Raw genomic sequence first — 20,123 nt, forward strand, 5'->3', positions numbered from 1 at the left:
TGAGAAGAGAAAAGAAACTGAGGATATTTGAAGAAAGGAAAGAGGGAAGGAGGTAAGAGGAACAATGGTAAAGGTCAAGTACTAAGGGAAACAAATCATAGGTTCTTGACTTTTAGCCCATTGTTTTTCTTTTTTCACATTTATTTATTTTTAATTTATTGAATCAAACAAAAATTTTCCCTTTATATCATGCTGTCTAGTTTGTGATTCTATTCTGGGTCTTCTGTATTCTGTATGATGTTTCTGTATGTGGATAATAACATTCTGATAGCAGCCAGACCCAGAAACTATAGGTCTTAATGATATCCATGGACCCTTAAAAATGGTTGGCCTAGAAATCCACATGGGAAAAACTAAGTGAATGATGAATACTCATTGTACAGATTATGATGATCAATTGGGTGGCTAAGCCGTTGAGTTAGCTCATCAGTACATATATCTGGGACACGCCCTGCAAATAAACAATAAACTTAGCCCAGAACAGATGAGGAGGAAGAGAGTGGATTGGGCAGGATTTTGGGAAATCTTGAAATATTTTATATTGTTTGCTTGTAAAACAACAGCAGCAACAATAGCCAACATTTCTTATCACCAATATTCTCCTGGTTATTCCATATGGTTAAAATCACAATCTCAGAAGAATTCAAAATGGAGTGACACAAAGAGCAGCCTGTGGGTATAAGTAGATACAAACATAATACAGATTTACATGCCAATAGTGGAATACATGAAATTCTCAAGAGCATGGATAAGCATAGAGGCAGCTAGGTGGCCTATTTCATAGAGCACCAGATTTACAGTCAGAAAGACCCACATTTAAATCTGACCTCAGACACTTATTAGCTGTGTGACCCTAGACAAGTCACTCAGTCTTTGCCCCAGTTTCCTCATCTGTACGAAAGGGGTAATAATTACACCTACCTCCCAGGGTTGTTGTGAGAATCAAGTAAGATAATACATGTCATAGAGCCTGGCACATAGTAGGACCTATGCAAATATTAGCTGTTGCTGTTATTGTTAGTATTAATGACCAGAAAGAGAGGTGGGTTAGACATATAGCAAGAGCAGGAGACAACAAAATAGTTCAAGTGTTATCCACTCTGTCCTCAAAATATTGAAAGGCCTAGAAGAAGGCCTCGAGGAGTTTGGCTAGATCCTCCTGTGAAGGATTTGTGGGAGACACGGACAAGACTCACACAGGATAGGATATGAAAGTAGAAAGAGATGGGTTGTGCTTTCTGCCTCTATTGGGAATTCCAACACTGATTCAATCAGGGACAAATCAAAGTAAAATATAGAGGGGGAATTAAAAAAAAGTTTGTCAGAAATACCTCTCCCTTAGTACTTATATCTCCATCTTCTTGGTTTTTCTCTTTCTTATTCTCTTCCATTTTTCCTCTTCTTTTCTACTCTACCAGAGAGACATTGTCAAGACCAGAACAGCTGAAAGTGTTGTGTTAATGTGTTTCTGGAGAGCAATCTGGAATTATGCCCAAAGGGCTATAAATACTTTCATACCCTTTGATCCAGCAATACCACTCCTAGGGTTATATCCCAAAGAGATCATAGAAGTGGGAGAAAGACCCATATGTACAAAAATGTTTATAGCAGCTCTTTTTGTGGTGGCAAAGAATTGGAAATTAAGGGGGTGCCCATCAATTGGGGAATGGCTGAACAAGTTGTGGTATATGCATGTTATGGAATACTATTGTGCTATAAGAAATGAGGAGTCTTCATATTTACCTGGAGAGGATTAAAAGAACTGATGCTGAGTGAGAAGAGTAGAACCAGGAGAAATTTGTACACAATTACAGACACAACATATGTGTGATGACCAACTTTGATAGACTGGACTCTTCTCAGCAATGCAGTGATATAAGTCAATCCCAAAAGACGCATGTGGGAGAGAAAAATGTGCATCCAGAGAAAGAACTAGAAAGAACTAATTTTATATACAGGTGGAAGCAAAATACCTGATCTTTTTCATTCTCTTATTTGGTTCTATGTCCTCTTTAGCATTTTTCATTCCAGCTGGTACAATCCGTCCTTATAACCTGACCAATGTATAATGTGAAAGTATTTACAGATCCTATACTTGACTATAAGCCGCCATGGGAGAGGAGGGGAGGGAGGGGGACAAAATGTGAAATTCAAGGAATTGTGGAATTGAATCCTGTAAACTAAAAGGAAACAAACAAATTAATAAATTAAAAAAAAAGAAGATGGGTCTTCACTTTCATGGAATGTTGGGTATTATTAAAGAAGTTTTGTAATGAACCAACAGCAATCCAGTCCACTCTTCTCTTATTCAACTCTGGACCTGTCCCATTATCCATCTGTACTGCCTGTCCCAGATAGACATACTGATGGACAATCTCTGTATGTTGTCTATCCACATGCATGTTGTATTCTGGGCAAGAGATATTCTTCATCTATTTGTTTTTTTTCTGTGTGTATGATCAGTCAAAAATCTTTGAGTAATTGCAGATATTTTCTAGGAGGAGCTGCAGCTTTCTGGGGCTTGATGAAGGCAGAACAATTTCATCCATGAACATAAGCTTCTGAAAGACCTTGTCATCTATAGGGAATCTGTATTCAACTTCAACTTTGCTCTAGATCTCCTCTGTTACAATGTTGAACACATTTGGTGATCATACATCTTTCTGTATATATCCATACATAACACCTAATATTTTTGATCATAGAGTTGTTGCACACAGATGTTTCTGTTATTATATATCCTCCAAGGAATAGTGAATGATTTTAATGTAGAAATGGGAAAAACCTTTTTGAAAAAGGAGCCTGTAAGTTAGTAGTTTTTCTATTGAATCAAATACTTTTTCATAATTGACAGAAAACAAGCTAAGCAGAGTCTTCTATTCTCTATATTTTTAATTTGGTTGTGAAATGGCAAAGTTGTGATCCTTTGTCGAACATCCCTCTCAAATGTCAACTTGTTCTCTATTCCTTCAAAAAGATGTTCTCCATTCATGTCTAGACAAATCTCATGAAGATTTTGTATAAATGGAAGAGAAGACATATAGGTAGGTGGAGATTTATGTTCTCTTCATTACTTCCACCCTTTTTAAAAAAAGTATTAGTGAAGTCTGAGCTCCTCCCCCACCCCAACTTTGGTGTATTCCCTTCCCTCAAATACTTTGAATATTAGTCCCTCAACACCTTCAAAATGATATCACTTCCAGTACCAATTGCCTCTCTCTATCTCTCTATTTGTTTCAATCTAAGTACCTTTGTCATTTTTACCTTCCCCTATAGGCACTTCATGAACTGTTAGCTTCTAAGTATGGCTGGTGCAAGTCTACTGTCTGCTGATGGAGAAAAGTTTTTATCACACACACACAGATATTTACAAATATTTTCTATTTTTATTTTGTTTGTTGTCCTTTTTTCATTTTTGTCCTTAGATGCCCTTTGAAATGATTATGTTTAGTTAGATGTCTTACCAAATTTTCCTTAAAATGTTTTTTTTTTTTACCATCCAGCACTTCTTTCTGCCTTATTCAATGATACAACTCATAATCATTCATCAGAATTCTTTGTTAGATTTTTACAAACTATTTTATAGTCTACTCTGGTGTTATATTTGGCAATCATCTTTGGTTTGCCAATGAAGTCAGATGATTGCTTACTAGTATACTATCTGGACTGCTGATCTTTTGTTGCTGTGGGCAATTCATTTACATTGGTTAGGTGTCTTCATAAAAGTATTATAGTTGGTACTTATATCATTTCTATTGTCCACTTACCATTTTTAATTGTCATTTATTCAATTAAATAGTTGAGGATTGAGTTGTTTAAGTTGTAGGGAATATGTTTTTCTCATTATTATTTTTTCTTGTTTTATGCTAATTCTGGTCTTAGCCTTAACAAGTGAGTGTTCTGACTATATAGAAAGCTGATTCATGGATAACTCCCACATCAGTAACAGGTCATTTTCTGCCTATTAAAATTAATCCATTCTTTTTTATTCTTTTGCAATTTTATTTGGCCATTGCCATGACCAGCAAATACCAATTCTTTTCTCAAAGAAGAGGTTTATTATATAAAGACATGAGGTTCCTTTGTAATCTCCAAGTCTTTGGCCCTTCTCCCTCCTTTTTAAACTTCATTTTAGAGGTTTTTCTTTCCATTCTCACTTTTTTGCCTTTGAATTAAATTCATCAAGCATCAAAATGTATGTTGATTTAGTCTGGGGGATCTCATCAAGTTCTTCATAGAATTTCTTGATTATCTTCCTCATTAGCAACCAAACTTGGTTTAGCTTTGTAGAGGTGGGGAACCTGCAGTCCCGAGGTCATGTGTAGCCTGCTAGGTCCTCAATGTAGCCCTTTGACTGAATCTAAACTTCACAGACCAAATCCCCTTAACAAAAGAATTTGTTCTGTAAAACTTGGACTCAATCAAAAGGCCACATTCAAGGACCTAGAAGGCCACATGTGGCCTCAAGGCCACAGGTTCCTTACCCCTGACTGCTTCAATTATTTTCATGGTGGTGTTTAGGCAAATATTAATACTAGAACTCTGAGGTTATAAAATATTCTCTGAAATAATGTTTTTGTTACCTTTTGGGATATGATAAAACTTACTCTGCCAACTCTTTTTTTGCTTCTCTTGAAGTACCTGTGAACCATTCTTTAATTTAGCAGAATATGTGAGGGTTGGGGGCAACTAGTAGAGACTGGAATGGTGCATAGCAAGTTGTGTGTACAAATTGCCTTCTTACTATTCAAAGTAAGAAGTGGACACCATTCTTCTTACTTACATTTCATGCAACTTTGGTAAGTTGGAGAACGCGTCAGCTTCTATTACTTCCAAAGCATCATTTTGAGAGATCTCTCTGTGGACAAAAAGATGCTTGATTTAATTAAATTAAACAAATCTTTATTAAAAATCCATTAGATACTGTATTGCCAACACAATATTCACAGTACTGATGACCACTGTAAATATGCTGGCATAGTGCTCAATCACAAAATATTACAGACTCTCCATATGGAAGAGAGAAGCAGAACATTTATTCAGACACCAGAAAACCAAATCCCCAAACCAGTAAGCCAATTCCGTCATAGAAGCAGAGAAGTTAATAAGCCAAAACAGCACAGAGAGTCACAGCATCTTTTAGCCTTCCCACAAACCAACATTTACTCACAAGCCTAACTGTTTCCCTGAGGTGCTCCCTTTCCTCCCTCTAGTGTCTAACAGCTTTGGCTCCCAGCTTCCTGTGGACTCTACTCCACCCTTCAGCAAACTCCTCCCACCACAGGCTCCATGTGATTACATTCAGCCCATTAGGGGGTCGGGCATATCTTCAAAGCAGGGAAGGTCTTCAAATTCCCTTAGGCTTATTAAGGGATAGGGAAGACCTTCAAATTCCTACTACCATTACAGAAACCTACCTCTGTACTTGGTATTTTGGGAGGAATACATAGGCATAAAAGACATAGTTCCTGTCCCTAAGAAGCTTATAGTTTAGGTGGAGAAATGAGAGTAGAAGTAATTCAATGCCTCATTGTGTGGGAGGCACAATCGGAAAATAATTCTAAGCAATCTTAGATATGGAAAGAATATGAGCTAGTATTCAGTCTGGCCCTATATTTTTGCAAATGAGGAAACTGAGGCCCAGAGAGGTAAAGTGAGCTATTGAAGATAATAAAGCTGCTTAGTAACAGAGGCAGAACTAGAGCCTTAGAATTTTCAAGCCAGGAATCTTTTCGGTAGTACAGAGGGATCTATTATGGTGACATTTTCAGAGATGTGCTTTTGACATGAGCTTTGAAAGATGAGTAGGATTTAGACATAGAAGATGGGGTGATGTTTCAGGCAGAAAGAAAGGCATGAACAAAACAACAAAGTATGGGTTACTGTGTTATGTATCAGTTTCAGGGTGAAGGGAGAGGAAGCCATAGAAGATAATATCTGAACTGGACTAAAGACGTTACTATGAAATATTGAAACTGGTCCTCTGAGAAATCAGTTCAATAGACAAGTAGATAGGGGAGAAATCAATGTGGGGATTAGAGCCTGCCCTCCTCATCATGACCAGCAACTCCTGACCAACTCTTACCAATAGGCAAAAAGGCACAGGAACTGAAGGAGTGGCAGCACTTCCCAGACCACTGGTCCTACCTCCATCCTAGCCCTCACTTCTGGTGAAGTACATCCTGTGGAGAAGACACTAGCCATCCCCAGAAACTACCAGCCACCTGACATTCACAGGGTAGGTGAGCCAGTCTAGATGAAGCAACAAGGAGAGACAGGAGGTAGCATGCACCATCTAACTACCACCACCCTGACCACCATCTCCCCTTAGATCTTGATGGAGATAGTCTAAGATCCTGAACTGAAGAGTTTTGAAAATATGAATCTATTGTCTTCAACAATTTGAGAAGCAGTTACTGTGGAGATACAGTCTGGAAATTGCTCCTGAAGGTGCTGCAACAACACTCCTGAAGGCTCAACAAAGAAAAGTCTCTCCAAAAATGTTCTTAGCTCTCTTAAACAGTTCAACTTCAGAAACCTATACCATTGTTTTTCCCAGTGGAGATGACTTGAGAGAAGACATACTACCATCTACTTTGCCACTGTACCCTAAGAATCATGAGACCTTTCCATTTGACTTTTAGCTGAAATCTTCTATGTTATGTTTACTATTAGAATGTGAACTCTTTGAGGGCAGGGTCTGTCTTACTTTTCTATTTGTGCCCCCACTGTGTAGCCCAGTGCTTTGCACTAATACATGCTTAATAAATGATTCATTTGTTCATTCATTGATGTGATTTACTCTATTTGTTTCTAGTATTCTGATTACAATTATAAACTATGTGTCCTTGCATTAGAGATGAATCAATGTTGAACAAAGCAAATGGCATAACAAAGGGGGAAGTTTTCCTGGTAGGATAGGGGATGTTAGTTATTTTCTAATTAGATAACCCATATCAAGAAGATAAATGGTGCAGTGCACAGAGTGCTGGGCCTAGAGTCAGAAAAACCTTATTTCAGATCTGGTCGTACCAGTTTGTGACCCTGGTCAAATTGCTTAACTTCTGTCTGCTTCAGTTTTTTCAATTGCATCATAGGATAGTAATAGCACCTACCTTCTGGGGTTGTTGAGAAGATCAAATGAGATATATTTGTAAAGTACTTACCACAGTGCTTGGTATATAGCAAATAATAAATGCTTGTTTTCTTTCCTTTGTTCCCTTTTCCCATCAACCCCAGGAGAAAAATTCTGGGACACTCCCCACAAAGGGCTGAACAAAGGGGAGTGTCGTAGCATTTGTGGTAGAACCAAAGAGAGGGCTCAGGAGATGGAATTATACTCCACTAGTGGGTGGAGTGTGTCAAAGGTAAGGTGAGGGCCTAATGGACAACATAGTTCCTGATCTTTATTACTCAATGCATTTTACATTGGCTACAATGCCCCTGGTATCTGAGGCATGAGTTCAAATAGTATGTGTCATATCCTTATTCTTGTATCACTACAAACACTAGCAAATTATTGCTTGTACTTTTTGTGTGTGCCTTTAAAAATTGTATTATTTATTTTAAACATTCTTTTTATATTTGGAGTTTCAAATTCTCTCCCTCCCTTCTATACCTTCCCCACTCACTGACAAGGCAAACAGCATAATATCAATTACACATGTGAAATCATATGAAACAATTTCCATATTAGCCATATTGAAAAAAAATAAAGTGAGAAAATTATACTTTAATTTGCACTCAGACTTCATCGTCTCTCTCTGGATGTGCATAACATTTTTTCATCATGAATCCTTTGGAATTGTGGGGATCATTGTACTGATCAGAGTAGCCAAATCTTTCACAGCTGATCATGATTACAAAATTGCTGTTACTGTGCATAAAGATCTTCCAATTCTTCTCACTTCACTTTGCATCAGTTCTTACATATCTTATCATGGTTTTCTGAAACCACCCCATATCATTTCTTATAGCACTATAGTGCTCTATCATAATCATATGTAACAACTTTTTCAACTGTTCCCCATTTGGTGAGCATCCCCTTGATTTCCAGTTCTTTGCTACCACAAAAAGAAGTGATATAAATGTTTTTGTACATATAAGTCCTTTTCCTTTTCCTTTGAGATACAGACCTAGTAGCATTATTGTTAGATCAAAGGGTATGCATAGCTTTATAGCCCTTTGGGCACAGTTACAAATTGTTTTCCAGAATGGTGGGACCAGTTTACTACTCCACTAATGATTCATCAGTGTGCCTCTTTTCCCTTATCACCTCCAACATTTGTTGTTTCTGCTAGGTGTGAGGTGGTATCTCAGAGTTGTTTTAATTTGCATTTCTCCAATCAAGAGTAATTTAGAGTCTTTTTTATATGACTATAGTTTTGACTTCTTCTGAAAACTGTCTGTTCATATACTTTGACCATTTATCAACTGGGGAATGACTCTTATTTTTTTTTTTATAATTTTGAGTAAATTCTCTATATATTTGAGAAATTAGACCTTTATCAGATAATCTTGCTGTAATCTTTTTATATTACTTCATTTTCTATGGAAAAGTCGTTTCCCCAATTATCTTTTTAAATCAGTTTTATTTTTGCTTTTACTTTGTCTCAGATTATGACTAACCCTGAAGCAACTGAAGCACATTAGATTCTGTTCCAATCCTTTAACTCTCTGTGTGTCTTTGTTTCAAGTGTGTCTCTTTTAAACAAAAAAATCGTTGGATTCTGGTTCCCAATCTAGTCTGCTATCTACTTCCATTTTATGGACCAGCTCATCTCATTCACATTTACAGTTATGATTAATAGCTGTTTCCCTTCATCTCATTTTCTTGTTTCGTCTTCTTTCTTTCTTTTTATCTTGTACCTCCTCAAAAGTTCATTTTGCTTCTAACCACTGCCTCCCTTAATCCACTCTCCCTTTTATCATCTGTGCTTTCTCTTATTTTCTTCCCCTTCTATTTTCCTAATGGGTAAGATAGATTTCTATACAAAACTGCAGATAGAAATATATACATACATATAAGTATATATACATGTATGTATATATATACACACATACATGCACATATATAAATATATGTATATAGCCTGTATTTTAAAAGTAAGGAACTCTGTGATGCTTCAGGTCAGATCTTAGGAAACGATGGTCAAAGCTCTCTCCTAGCTGTTCCCATGACTCATTTTCTTTCTGTTCTATTACTTCTCTTACCCTTAATTCTTGTTGTGGGAACCTGGAGCCTGGGAAAAATACTTATTTCCTTCAATTCCCCCAGTCTTATCCTTCTTATGGATCCTTATTTTAAGCCCATGGGTGGGGAATTTGGAGAGTCTACCCCTTGGATTGCCTTCTCCAAGGTGAGAGATTCTTTTCTATGTATCTTCAGTAATTGCCTCGTCTTTAGGCTTCAAACCTTGTGCCTCCCTCATCCTTCTTTGAAAGGTGAAAAGATACAAGCTCTCTGATATGCTCTGTCTCACTTTCTGTCTTACTCTGCTTTTCTTTCCCCTTCTTTCTTTAACCTATCCTATCTTTTGCTGGTTGGTCTGCCTGAAGCAAATTCCTCTGGCTGACTTGTTGTACCAAGGGATCTTTAATATTAAAACAGGCTCTTTAATTCATTGCCCTGGACCATCATCGGTCTCTGGGGCTAAGGACCAGTGACCAAAGCCTTCCCTATCCTCTTTCTTAAGCCTGGTTTTCTCTGAATACTCTTAGCATGGGATCTCCTTTGAGATTCCTCTTCTATGAATCTTAATAGTCATTCTTAATTCTCCTCTCCTTGGCCAAGATGAGCTATGAGATTCATCTAAGGGCCAATAAACTCTGGATGACTTCTATGCTTTATGTCCCTCTACTTTTATCTCCAGAGAAGCCTCTCCACAGGAAATGGCTATTTCATGAACTCTACATTTTACAGTAATTGAAAAAAATTTTTTTTGGTACATGTAGTATGTGATCTTAGCAAAATTTCCCTCTAATAATCAGAGGAATCATGACCACAACCTGAAAGAGTTAACATATCACTGCAGGGCCCTCATTTATCCCTAGGGAGTAACTTGGATAAGGAGTCCACTACTCAGAGGCACAGACCTCATGAGGAGACCAGGCAACTTAATTAGTTAATGTTTATAAAGTGACTTGGAAATGAAAAGTGCTATTATTAGGTGTATTGGGGAAGGAGCCCATGCAGTTTTAATGCAGCAGCTGAGAGTGTCTCAGGAAATCTTACAGGCAGAATTAATTTAAATTGGCTTAGAAAGGAGCACTGTCACCCAGACTGGAAAATAGCTGAAGTGCTGAGAAGAAAGTCTAATGGCCAAGGGAATGTGCTGAAGGGAGGGGAAGAGAAGAGGTCCAGTGAGAGCTCTAAAAGTATCTAACATCTGCCTCAGTGGTGTGGGTATTTTAAGTATGCTTTTGAATCCAATAGTTTAGTGAAGCTGCCAGGGTTTGGGGTTTAAATCCCGATGAGATTAGAAGAAAAATGCTCAGATAGGTTAGTTGTCTCCCTCTCTCCATGATTATGTTTGGTTTCTCTGCCCCCATTTTAAGTATGTTATCAGAGAGATGTGTAATTGGAAAAAGAAATGGACTGATTATGTACTGTGGATGAAAGATGGCTTACGGATGGATCCTATATTCCATTGGTATCCTTGGAAATGTTAAGAGTTCTAGAGATGGCCCCAAGAATGCTGACTGGATCCTCTGAGGAAGACTTATAGGAAAAGATGCATGAGAATTTCATAGGATGAAAAGGCAGGATTGGGTTGAAATTTGCAGAGTTGAAGGGAGTACCTAGGTCAATGAGATCACAGAACCAATGAAGTATGGAAGCTGGATTCCAGGAGACATTAGCCTGTTCTTTGAACCTTGCTCCTAGGAGAAGATCTGATGATTTGGTTCTAACAAAGGATAGGAAAATTCTGCAGAATAATTTAGAAACGAGGAGAAATGTGTTTGAATATTTAAAAGAGCAGTAGTGAAGAAGAGAAAAAAGGGCAAGAAAAATCAGAGAGAGAAGTCTTTGAAGGTTCTATCTAGTGATGTCAATAGATATGGCTCATCTGTGGTCATTGTCTAGCACATAGTTATACCAGTAATAGCTCATTCTAGGCTTACTACTTGAGTATGTGGACTGAAAACCATATGCATCCATGTTTTAAAAGTACCTTTACTTGAGGTTAATTTAGCAATTCATTACCAAAGAGGGATCTAAGAAAGCAAAATATTGCTGAAAAGTAAAGCAAATATCTGCAAATCATATTCCTCTGGAAAGATTCTCTATTCAACACTCTTTACTATGAAGTACAATGAGAATATTAGGATACATTTGGAACTGGGAGTAGGCTGACCAGGTTTCTAGCTGCAACTCTGCTGTTTGTTAGCTGTGTGATGACCTCTCTGGCACTCAGATTCCTAGCCATTGCATCTTACCATTGTAAAGGATCTTGGAAATCATTTAGTCAACACCTAGTCCTTGATATATAAATCTACCTTGCAATATCCCTAACATAATTATGTATGTGTGTGTATATGTCTCTGTGTATGTGTGTATGTGTGTGTGTGTGTGTGTGTGTGTGTCCTGCTTGAACTCTTACAATCACAGGGAACTCAGTACCTTACAGTCAATGAAGTACTTATTTATTCAATTTGGGGGGATCTTTACTTTGGGAAATTCTTCCTTACACTGAAATCTCTTTACCCCTTCATCCTAATTCTCTTTGGAGCCACAAAGGATAGCTAATCCTCCTTCTCCATGAGAATCCCAGTTAAAAATAGGGATCATTTCCTTTTCCAGCCATGCTTTCCCTTATCCAGTTTATAGTCTCCTTTGTAAAATGAAAGATGAATAAAGTAATCTTTGCCCTCCTAACACCAACCTTCTATTATATATTTCTGAAGTTTATAATATATCACTTCTGGGAACTCTCCAACAGATGGCACTGGTAAACTGAAAAAACCATTAGCCTTCCCACCAAAGACTAGGAATTTGGGGGGTAGGCCTGCGTGAGGAGGAAGAGGACATTGCTTATGGACTTGTTTATTTTTCAAAGGACAGAAACACTCCCAACCCTCCAAAGCCGCAACTAATTTATTAAATGTCATATTATACTTTGGGTGGTTTGGGAAGTCAAACATTTATTATCCTAGGAAGAAAGAGCTTTGCAGTGTATTAACTAGGAAGACTATCATACTATTCCAGTCGAGATGGTGGAAGAGAGAAACCCTCTTCTCCTATTAAGTCCACATGAGTGGTTGTCAAATCCACCCCAAGCACCACATGAAATACACAATAAAACTACTCTTTTTCTGGTGCTGGCTGAATTAGTGGGGGCTAGTCCTCTAGAATGAAAAGAAAATTCCTTCTAAGTATTCCCCAACAGGCTGTCAATCTGTAAATGGGCTGAAAGCCCCTGGTGAGTTATAACTAGGTCTGCAGGAAGAGGTTTGGAGCCCTTTTATAATCACCCAAGCAGTCAGTGATGGTAATTGAGAAGCAGGATTATAAAAATAACTTTGCTTATTGGAACATTTATACTACTTTTAAGTACAACATCATAAAATCAAGATAACTTGAAACAGGCTTTCCCATATTGTTGTTAGCAAGGGATTTTCTACTTTCAGGTAATTTAAGGGTAATCTTCTTGAAATAAAAAGGTAGAATCTTTAAAGTGCACACTCATAGAGAGTGTAGAACATCGATAAGCTTATATCTGCTCTTGACCTTGGTACCCAATGGTCCTGCCTTTTCAAGGCCACAGAGGCAGAGAGGACTGTTGCAAGGTAAAGGCCCATTTCAGATTGATGAAAACAAAGATTTAAAGCCCTTTTCCTCAAATTATTTTGCTATTCCTCCCTGTTTGTGAATGAGGAAGGCTTTCTAACTATATGCTACAGGGAAGAAAGAAGTCCAAATGAAGAGAATCAACAAGAGGGCTCAGGATTATCACATATAGCATGTAATAATGAAAGAGTATTGATCTGGGGGTCAGGAGACCTGGATTTTATTTTATTTTATTATTTTTTTAAAATTTTATTTTATTAAGTTTATCTACTTTTAGTTTACAACATTCAGTTCCACAATCCCTTGAGTTCCAAAATTTTCCCCCTCCCTCCCTCTCCTCCTTTCTACTTCCCCATGGCAGCATGCAATCTGATACAGACTCTACAAATAACTTCACATTAAGCATTAGTCAGGTTGTAAAAAAGAAGCATAACCAGTGAAGTGTACAACAACAAAGAAGGAACAAAACAAAACAGAAGAGAGAGAGAGAGAACAAGCAGTTTGCTTCAATCTGCATTCAGACTCTCTAGTTCTTTCTCTGGATGCAGATATCCTTTCCATCACGAGTCTTTTGGAGTTGTCTTATAACCTTGCATTGCTGAGAGGAGCTCAGTCTATCAAAGTTAGTTGTCACAGACGCAATGTGTCTGCAATTGTGTACCAAGTTTTCCTGGTTCTGCTCTCCTCACTCAGCATCAAATCTTCTAAGTCTCTCCAGGATATTATGAAGTCTGTCTGCTCCTCATTTCTTATAGCACAATAGTAATCCATTACATTTGTATACCTTGTTTATCCATTCCCCAGTTGTTGGGCATCCCCTTGATTTCCAATTCTTTGCCACCACAAAAATAATTGCTATAAATACTGTTGTACAAATGGGTCTTCCTCCCACTTGTATGATCTCTTTAGGATACAGCCCTAGAAGTGGTATTGCTGGGTCAAAGGGTATACACATTTATGACCTTTGGGCATTGTTCCAAATTGCTCTCCAAAATGGTTGGATCAGTTCACAACTCCACCAACAATGCATTGGTGTTCCAAGTTTTCCATATCCTCTTCAGCATTTATCATTTTTCTGTTTTGTCATCTTAGCCAATCTGACTGGTAAGGTGTGAGGAGTCCTAAATTGTAGTCTCAGTGCTATTCCCAATTAGCCATGTGACCTTGGGAAAGTTATTTAACATCTCTAGGCCTCAGATTCTTTACCTGGAAAATAATGAATGAATTATATGACCCTGGGCTTGAATCTAAGGGTAGTGGGCCAAGGACAAGGAGTGATGGTGGGGCTGAGGCTGTTACTGGACAAGAAGAAGGAAAAGAAATGAGCAGCAGTTATTGTGTGACTCTGACTTTGTTGTAGATTATCTGCACTAGCACCCAGCCTAGTCTTAAGCTTTGCACCTTAAAAACCGGGGTGAGGAGCTCAGACCAATGGTGAGGTTGCAGTTTTGACCCTTCAAAGTTTTTAAGCTCACTGACAATAGCTAGGACCAAAAGCAGTTTACTATATCTCCAAACACAGGCAAGCTCATGGTTGTGTTATTCAGATCCAAAAGTAGATAAGGTGCTTATAAATCTTGGTTCAGGATGTAGTGATCAGACTTCACTTGGGGTCAGACAACTTGGGAGGTCCATTGGAAAAATGCACTTTAATAGCCTGAGCTTCTCCTGAGATCTTTTAAGAACCTACCACTCAAGAGCAAAGAAAGCAGCAGCAGGACCCAAAAGTATACAAAATAGGACTAAACTAGGAGCACACATTCCCTCTAATAGTGCCCTGAGCTTGACCCTAACACAAAGTATCAATTCAGGAAGTAAGGTTGGAAGAAAAAATAAAGAAAGAATTTCATCATAAAGAGCTATTATGTTGGTAGAGACACAATAGACACAAACCTAGAAGAAAAACACAGCTTAGATACAAGTTCAACTAGAATACTTGGAAGAAATGAAACAAGAAATTTTTTAAGGGTTAAACATAACCTTATAGATGAAATGAAAGCCAAGAGAAAAAATTTAGAAAAGGAGTAAGAGTTATGGAGGAAAGATTTAGAGGGAGAATTGATAGCTTAAAAATAGTGGTGAATCAATAGAATAGATTAGGTACACAATACACAGTAGCAATGGTCATAAATAATCTAGTCTGATAAATCTAAAAAGCTAAGTTTTGGGGATTAAAATTCACTATTTGACAAAAATTACTGGGAAAATGAGAAAGCAGCTTGGCAGAAACAAGGCATAGACCAATATCTCACACCATATACCAATATAAATATATAGATAAATAGATATGATATAATATATAATAAATATAAATAGATAAAATGATTTAGACATAAAGAGTGATATTATAAGTAAATTAGAGGAACATGGAAAAATGTAACTCAAAGACCTATGAAGAAGGGAAGAGTTTATGACTGAACAAGAGAAAGAGAAGATCATGGGTAGTAAAATGGATAATTTTGATTATGTGAAATTAAAAAGGTTTTCCAAAAGCATAACTAATGCAGCCAAAATTGGAAGTTAAATAAGAAACTGGGGGAAAACTTATAGCAAGCTTCTTTGTTAAAGGACTCATTTCTCTAACATGTAGGAAATTGAACCAAATTTATAAAAATAAAAGCCATTCTACAATTGATAAATGGTCAAAGGATATGAACAGGGAGTTTTTTCAAAGAAGAAATCAAAACTAACTATCGTCACATGTAAAAAATGCTGTATATCACTATTGACTAAGGACTTACAAATTAAAACAACTCTGAGATACCACCTCACACCTATCAAATTGACTAATATGACACAGAAAAGGAAAATGACTGCTGCAGGGGATATGGAAAAATTGGGGCACTAATGTACTGTTTGTGCATTTGTGACCTAGTCTAACCATTCTGGAGAACAATTTGGAACTACCCAAAAGGATATAAGACTATGTATACCTTTTAACTCAGCAATTCCACTACTAGATCTGTATTTCAAAGAGATCAAGGAAAAGGGAAAATGTATTTATATGTATGAAAAATATTCAGAGCAGCTCTTTTTGTGGTGTCAAAGAATGGGAAAATGAGAGGATGCCTATCAATTGGTGAATGGCTAAACAAATTGTGGCCTATAATTGTGAGGGAATACTATTGTGCCCTAAGAAATTATATTAGTGATGGTCAGAAAAACCTGGGAAGATTTATGAGAACTGATGCAACATGTAGTGAACAGAACCAGGAGGTCATTGTACACAGCAATGGAAATGATGATCAACTATGAAAGATATAGGTATTTCAGTCAAGACAATTATAATGCCAAAAGACCCATGATTAAAAATTCTATTGTCCTCCAGAGAGAGATCTAATGCACTCTGTAGACTGAAGCATGCTTTTTTTCTTTATTTTTGTTTCATTTTGTCTGTGTTTTCTTTCACAACATGGCTAATATGGAAATATTTTTTGCATGACTTCACATATTTATAAATGATTTGTATTGCTTGCCTTCTCAGTCATTGGGGGAAGAGCAGGAGAGAGTGAGAGAATTTTTTTATTTGTATTTTTTTTTTGTTTTAAACTTAAAAACAAAATAAGAAAAGAAAAAAGAAACAAACTTAAATACTAAAACTAAAATAATACAAAATAAGAAAAGAAAAACAATTGCCATGTGCATGGAAGAATGTGAAAGAAGATTCAAAATACACAGCCATAAATTTTCATTTCAAGAAATCCTATATAATAAATATTATATGTTGTATTGCGAGCTATCCATCTTTTCCCTGCTTCCTATATACATACACATACATATTTGCGTATGTATGTATGTATATGTATGAATGTATAAGTATATACATATACATACACATAATTGTACACTCAAAATATACATGCATACATAAACATATATATATAACCACATGTATATACACTTATACATATAGTTAGATATCAATAATCATAGTCATATATAAAAATATACATTCACATACAACAATGTAAGTCCATACTATACTTATTTATCCTCTGTTTCTCTGAAGGTGGATAACATTTTCCTTCATAAGTCCAAGCCTTTCCATATTTTTCCAAGTCTACCAACTCATCATTTCTTATACCACAGCAATATTCCTACCCTATACCGTATAGTTGTTTTAAATAGTCCTAAACAATGTTGATAAATATGGCTGACACGTAGTAGTTTCCTTATTTTTCTCTTTTGATGAAATCTATTTTAGCTTTAACTTTGTCCAAGATCATCACTACCATGCCTGCTCCTTTTCCCCTAACAAATTCCACTTCTGATCTTTATTTTATGTTTGTGTGTATCTCTTATTTCCTGTCGCTCTTGACCCCTCTACTTTACCTGCTACCTTGCCCTCCTATTACTTGACTTACACCCCCTCCACATTCTCATTAATTTAAACCCTTATACATCCCCTTTAACCAATCCCCTTACCCTCCCCTCTAAAGATCCCTCCCCTATCCTTTCCCCCTCACTATCTCCTTAGCATTTTATTTATTTCTGAATTTAGAAGACTTTTATACTCTTCTAGATGTGTACCCTCTTGAACATGTTCCCAATGAAAGTACATTTCCAGAACTACCAGCCCTCTATCCCTATCTAATTCTTCCATCAGTCTTTCATCTCGCACCTCATTTGTGTAAGATAAGTTGTATAATTTTTAGCTGTTCCTAGATGGTTTTACTTTTTTAAATCATCACGCTCAGGTCTACCTCAATCTTTCTTACAAATTATCAAATTACTAATCACATATCTTAGACATACATTTTATACACATAAAAGGTAAACATTCTGTCTTTATTGAGGCCCTCTTAATTAGTCTTTGGGATATACCTTATAGTTCTCTTGGCTCTTCTTTGTCAAATCTTCTATTACGTTCATGGTTTGTTTTTTTTTTTAAACAGAATCCTACAAGTCTGACAATTCATTAAATATCCATTTTTTCCATTCAAGATTATGCTTAGCTTTGTTGGGTATGATATTTTCTGCTAGAACCCCAATTGTTTTGCTCTTTGACGTATAGTATTCCAAGACCTGTGGTCTTTTTGAATTGCCACTGCTAGGCATTGTGTGATTCTAATTGTGGCACCACAATATAAGTTGTTTTTCTCTTGTTTTTCATAATATTTTATCCTTGAGCTGGGGTTTCAGAATTTGAAGATGATATTCCTGTGGGATTTCCTTGTAAGATATCTTTGAGGTGGTGTTCTGTGGATTTTTTTCTATTTCTACTTTCCCCTCTTGTTCTAATGTTAAAGGAAAATTTTCTTTAATTATTTCTTGTATTATTGTATCAAGCTTGTATTTTTTATCATAACTTTCAGGTAGTCCAATTATTCTTATGATTTTTTTTCTTTTTGATCTGTTCTCCAGATGAGTTGCTTTTCTTATGAGATGTTTTACATTCTTTTCTATTTTTTCATTCTTTTCTTTTCTTTTCTTATTTCTTGATCTCTTATAACTTTGCTGGCATCCTCTTGCCTGATTCTAATTTTTAAGGAGTCATTTTCTCCCTTAAGGTTCTGGATCTCCTTTTCTAATTGGTGGACTTTCTTTTCATAATTTTGCTTTTCTTGGATTATTTTTTAGTTTTTCCTCAATCTCTCTCATTTGATTTTTAAAGTCTTTTTAAAGTTTTTCTATGAGTTATTCTTGGGCATGTGATCATTTGATGTTCCTCTTTGGGGTTGAAGAGGATTTCTTTGCTTTAGTATTTTCCTCTGAAAATGAACCCTCATCTTCTCTAATTCCATAGTAATTCTCTATGGTTGGTTTCTTTCTCATTTGCCTGTTGTTAAAAAATATTTGTAGCAGCTTAATTTTTGTAATTATCTCTAGCCCTGGGGCATGGGGAAAATTACCTCTGGCTTCAGATTCTCCTTCAGTTCTCCCTTCTGACCTGGAAACAAAACCAAGACCTCAAGCTTCTTGTAAGTGCCCACATCCAGTGGCATCTCCACCCCATTGCTTCTGTACTCACTGGGCACATTCTGGTTCCTTCTTGCCCCTGGCTGCATCTACAAAGCACAGCTGCATCTGGCTTCCTTGTAAGCAGAGGTTCACTTAATCTCCTCTGTGTCAGATGCCTGACTTCCCTCCCAGCTAACCTCAGGTCTTGCCCCTTGTTATTTAAGTGGACCTAGACTGGAGGTGTTTGTTTGTCACAGGCACCAAACCTCTTTCAGGGATTTTTCTTCAAATCCCTGATTGTCCCAGGAGGACCCCTGTTCTGCCTCTACTCATATTATTGTTACCACTCTATGTTTGCCTTGAGGTACTATTATTATCTCATTTGTGGGGGAAATCTGGAGAGTTTAGAATTTTTTGATCTACTCCACCATCTTCCCAGAATCCTCTCTCCGTGGAAAGAGAGTTTGGAACTCAAAAAAAATGAATGTTAAAATTTTTCTTACACGTAATTGGTAATATTTAATTATACACACACACACACACACACACACACACACACACACACACACACACATATATATATAATTATCAGCTTAACACAAGAAGAACAAAACCTTAACCATCTGACAAATCCCTTGAAAAGCAAAATGAACTAGATGACTTCCAGAATCTTTTCCACACCTGACATTCTATAGGAATCTCTTAACCTACCCTTTGATGTATGGATGAAATGTGTTTAGCAAAACCTGTCAGTAGCACAAGAATCTTTACATAAAAGGTTTTCTAGGTATGCCTCATTTGGTGAATCACTGGCCCCATGGTTTGGCTTGACCATGTGAAAACTAAAGGAAAATAACTGAAAGGAGCCAGAAGACAGGAGCTTAAATGGTATATTCACTAGATAGCTTAGAATTGTTAGAGGAGTTATTCCATGTGCTTGGGCTGCTCTTGGTATCTATTCCTGTGATTCACTATTGCTCAATAATGTGATTGATCAGCAGTGATTCTGCTTGGGGGGGACCTTTCCCTAGTACTCCAGCTGTTGCCATTTCTTGGGCTTGTAAAGCCCCCTCTCAAGTCTTTGTTCTTTTACCTATTCAAAGAAATCTGTAAGAAGCACATATAACTCCTTGCCCAAGTCAGTTATTAATGGTTGTTGGGGGTCAGATAGAGACTGTCCATATGTACATGTCTTCTGCTCACTAGTCTGTTCCCTGAACTAAAAAAAATGATGAAAGATGGCTAAACCACCCTGTTGGATCACTGTTATAGACCAGAATAAAGAGATGACCTCCCACAAGAGTCTATCTTTCCAAAAGTCCCTGCTAGCCAACCATTAATCATTTTGGGTGCTGCTTCAGTTATTAGAAGTCAATTATTTGTTGGTTTTTGTCTTAACATGATCTAGAATGGAGAAGCATAGACATAAAGT

At 36.9% G+C, this 20,123-nt stretch overlaps 1 protein-coding gene across 1 annotated transcript in view; it reads right to left on the reverse strand.

Annotated features, from left to right (window-relative positions):
- FSHR (follicle stimulating hormone receptor) overlaps positions 1-20,123 on the reverse strand; it is a 260,865-nt gene that overhangs the window by 90,774 nt on the left and 149,968 nt on the right. The window contains exon 3 of the mRNA XM_069071797.1: positions 4,784-4,858. Within this exon, the coding sequence (XP_068927898.1) occupies positions 4,784-4,858 (75 nt within the window). The remainder of the gene's footprint in view (positions 1-4,783; positions 4,859-20,123) is intronic.

This window comes from Petaurus breviceps, unplaced genomic scaffold, assembly GCF_028583685.1.
Source record: "Petaurus breviceps papuanus isolate PSGF00001 unplaced genomic scaffold, PetGlider_PUasm1.0 90842, whole genome shotgun sequence".
Taxonomy (NCBI): domain Eukaryota; kingdom Metazoa; phylum Chordata; class Mammalia; order Diprotodontia; family Petauridae; genus Petaurus; species Petaurus breviceps.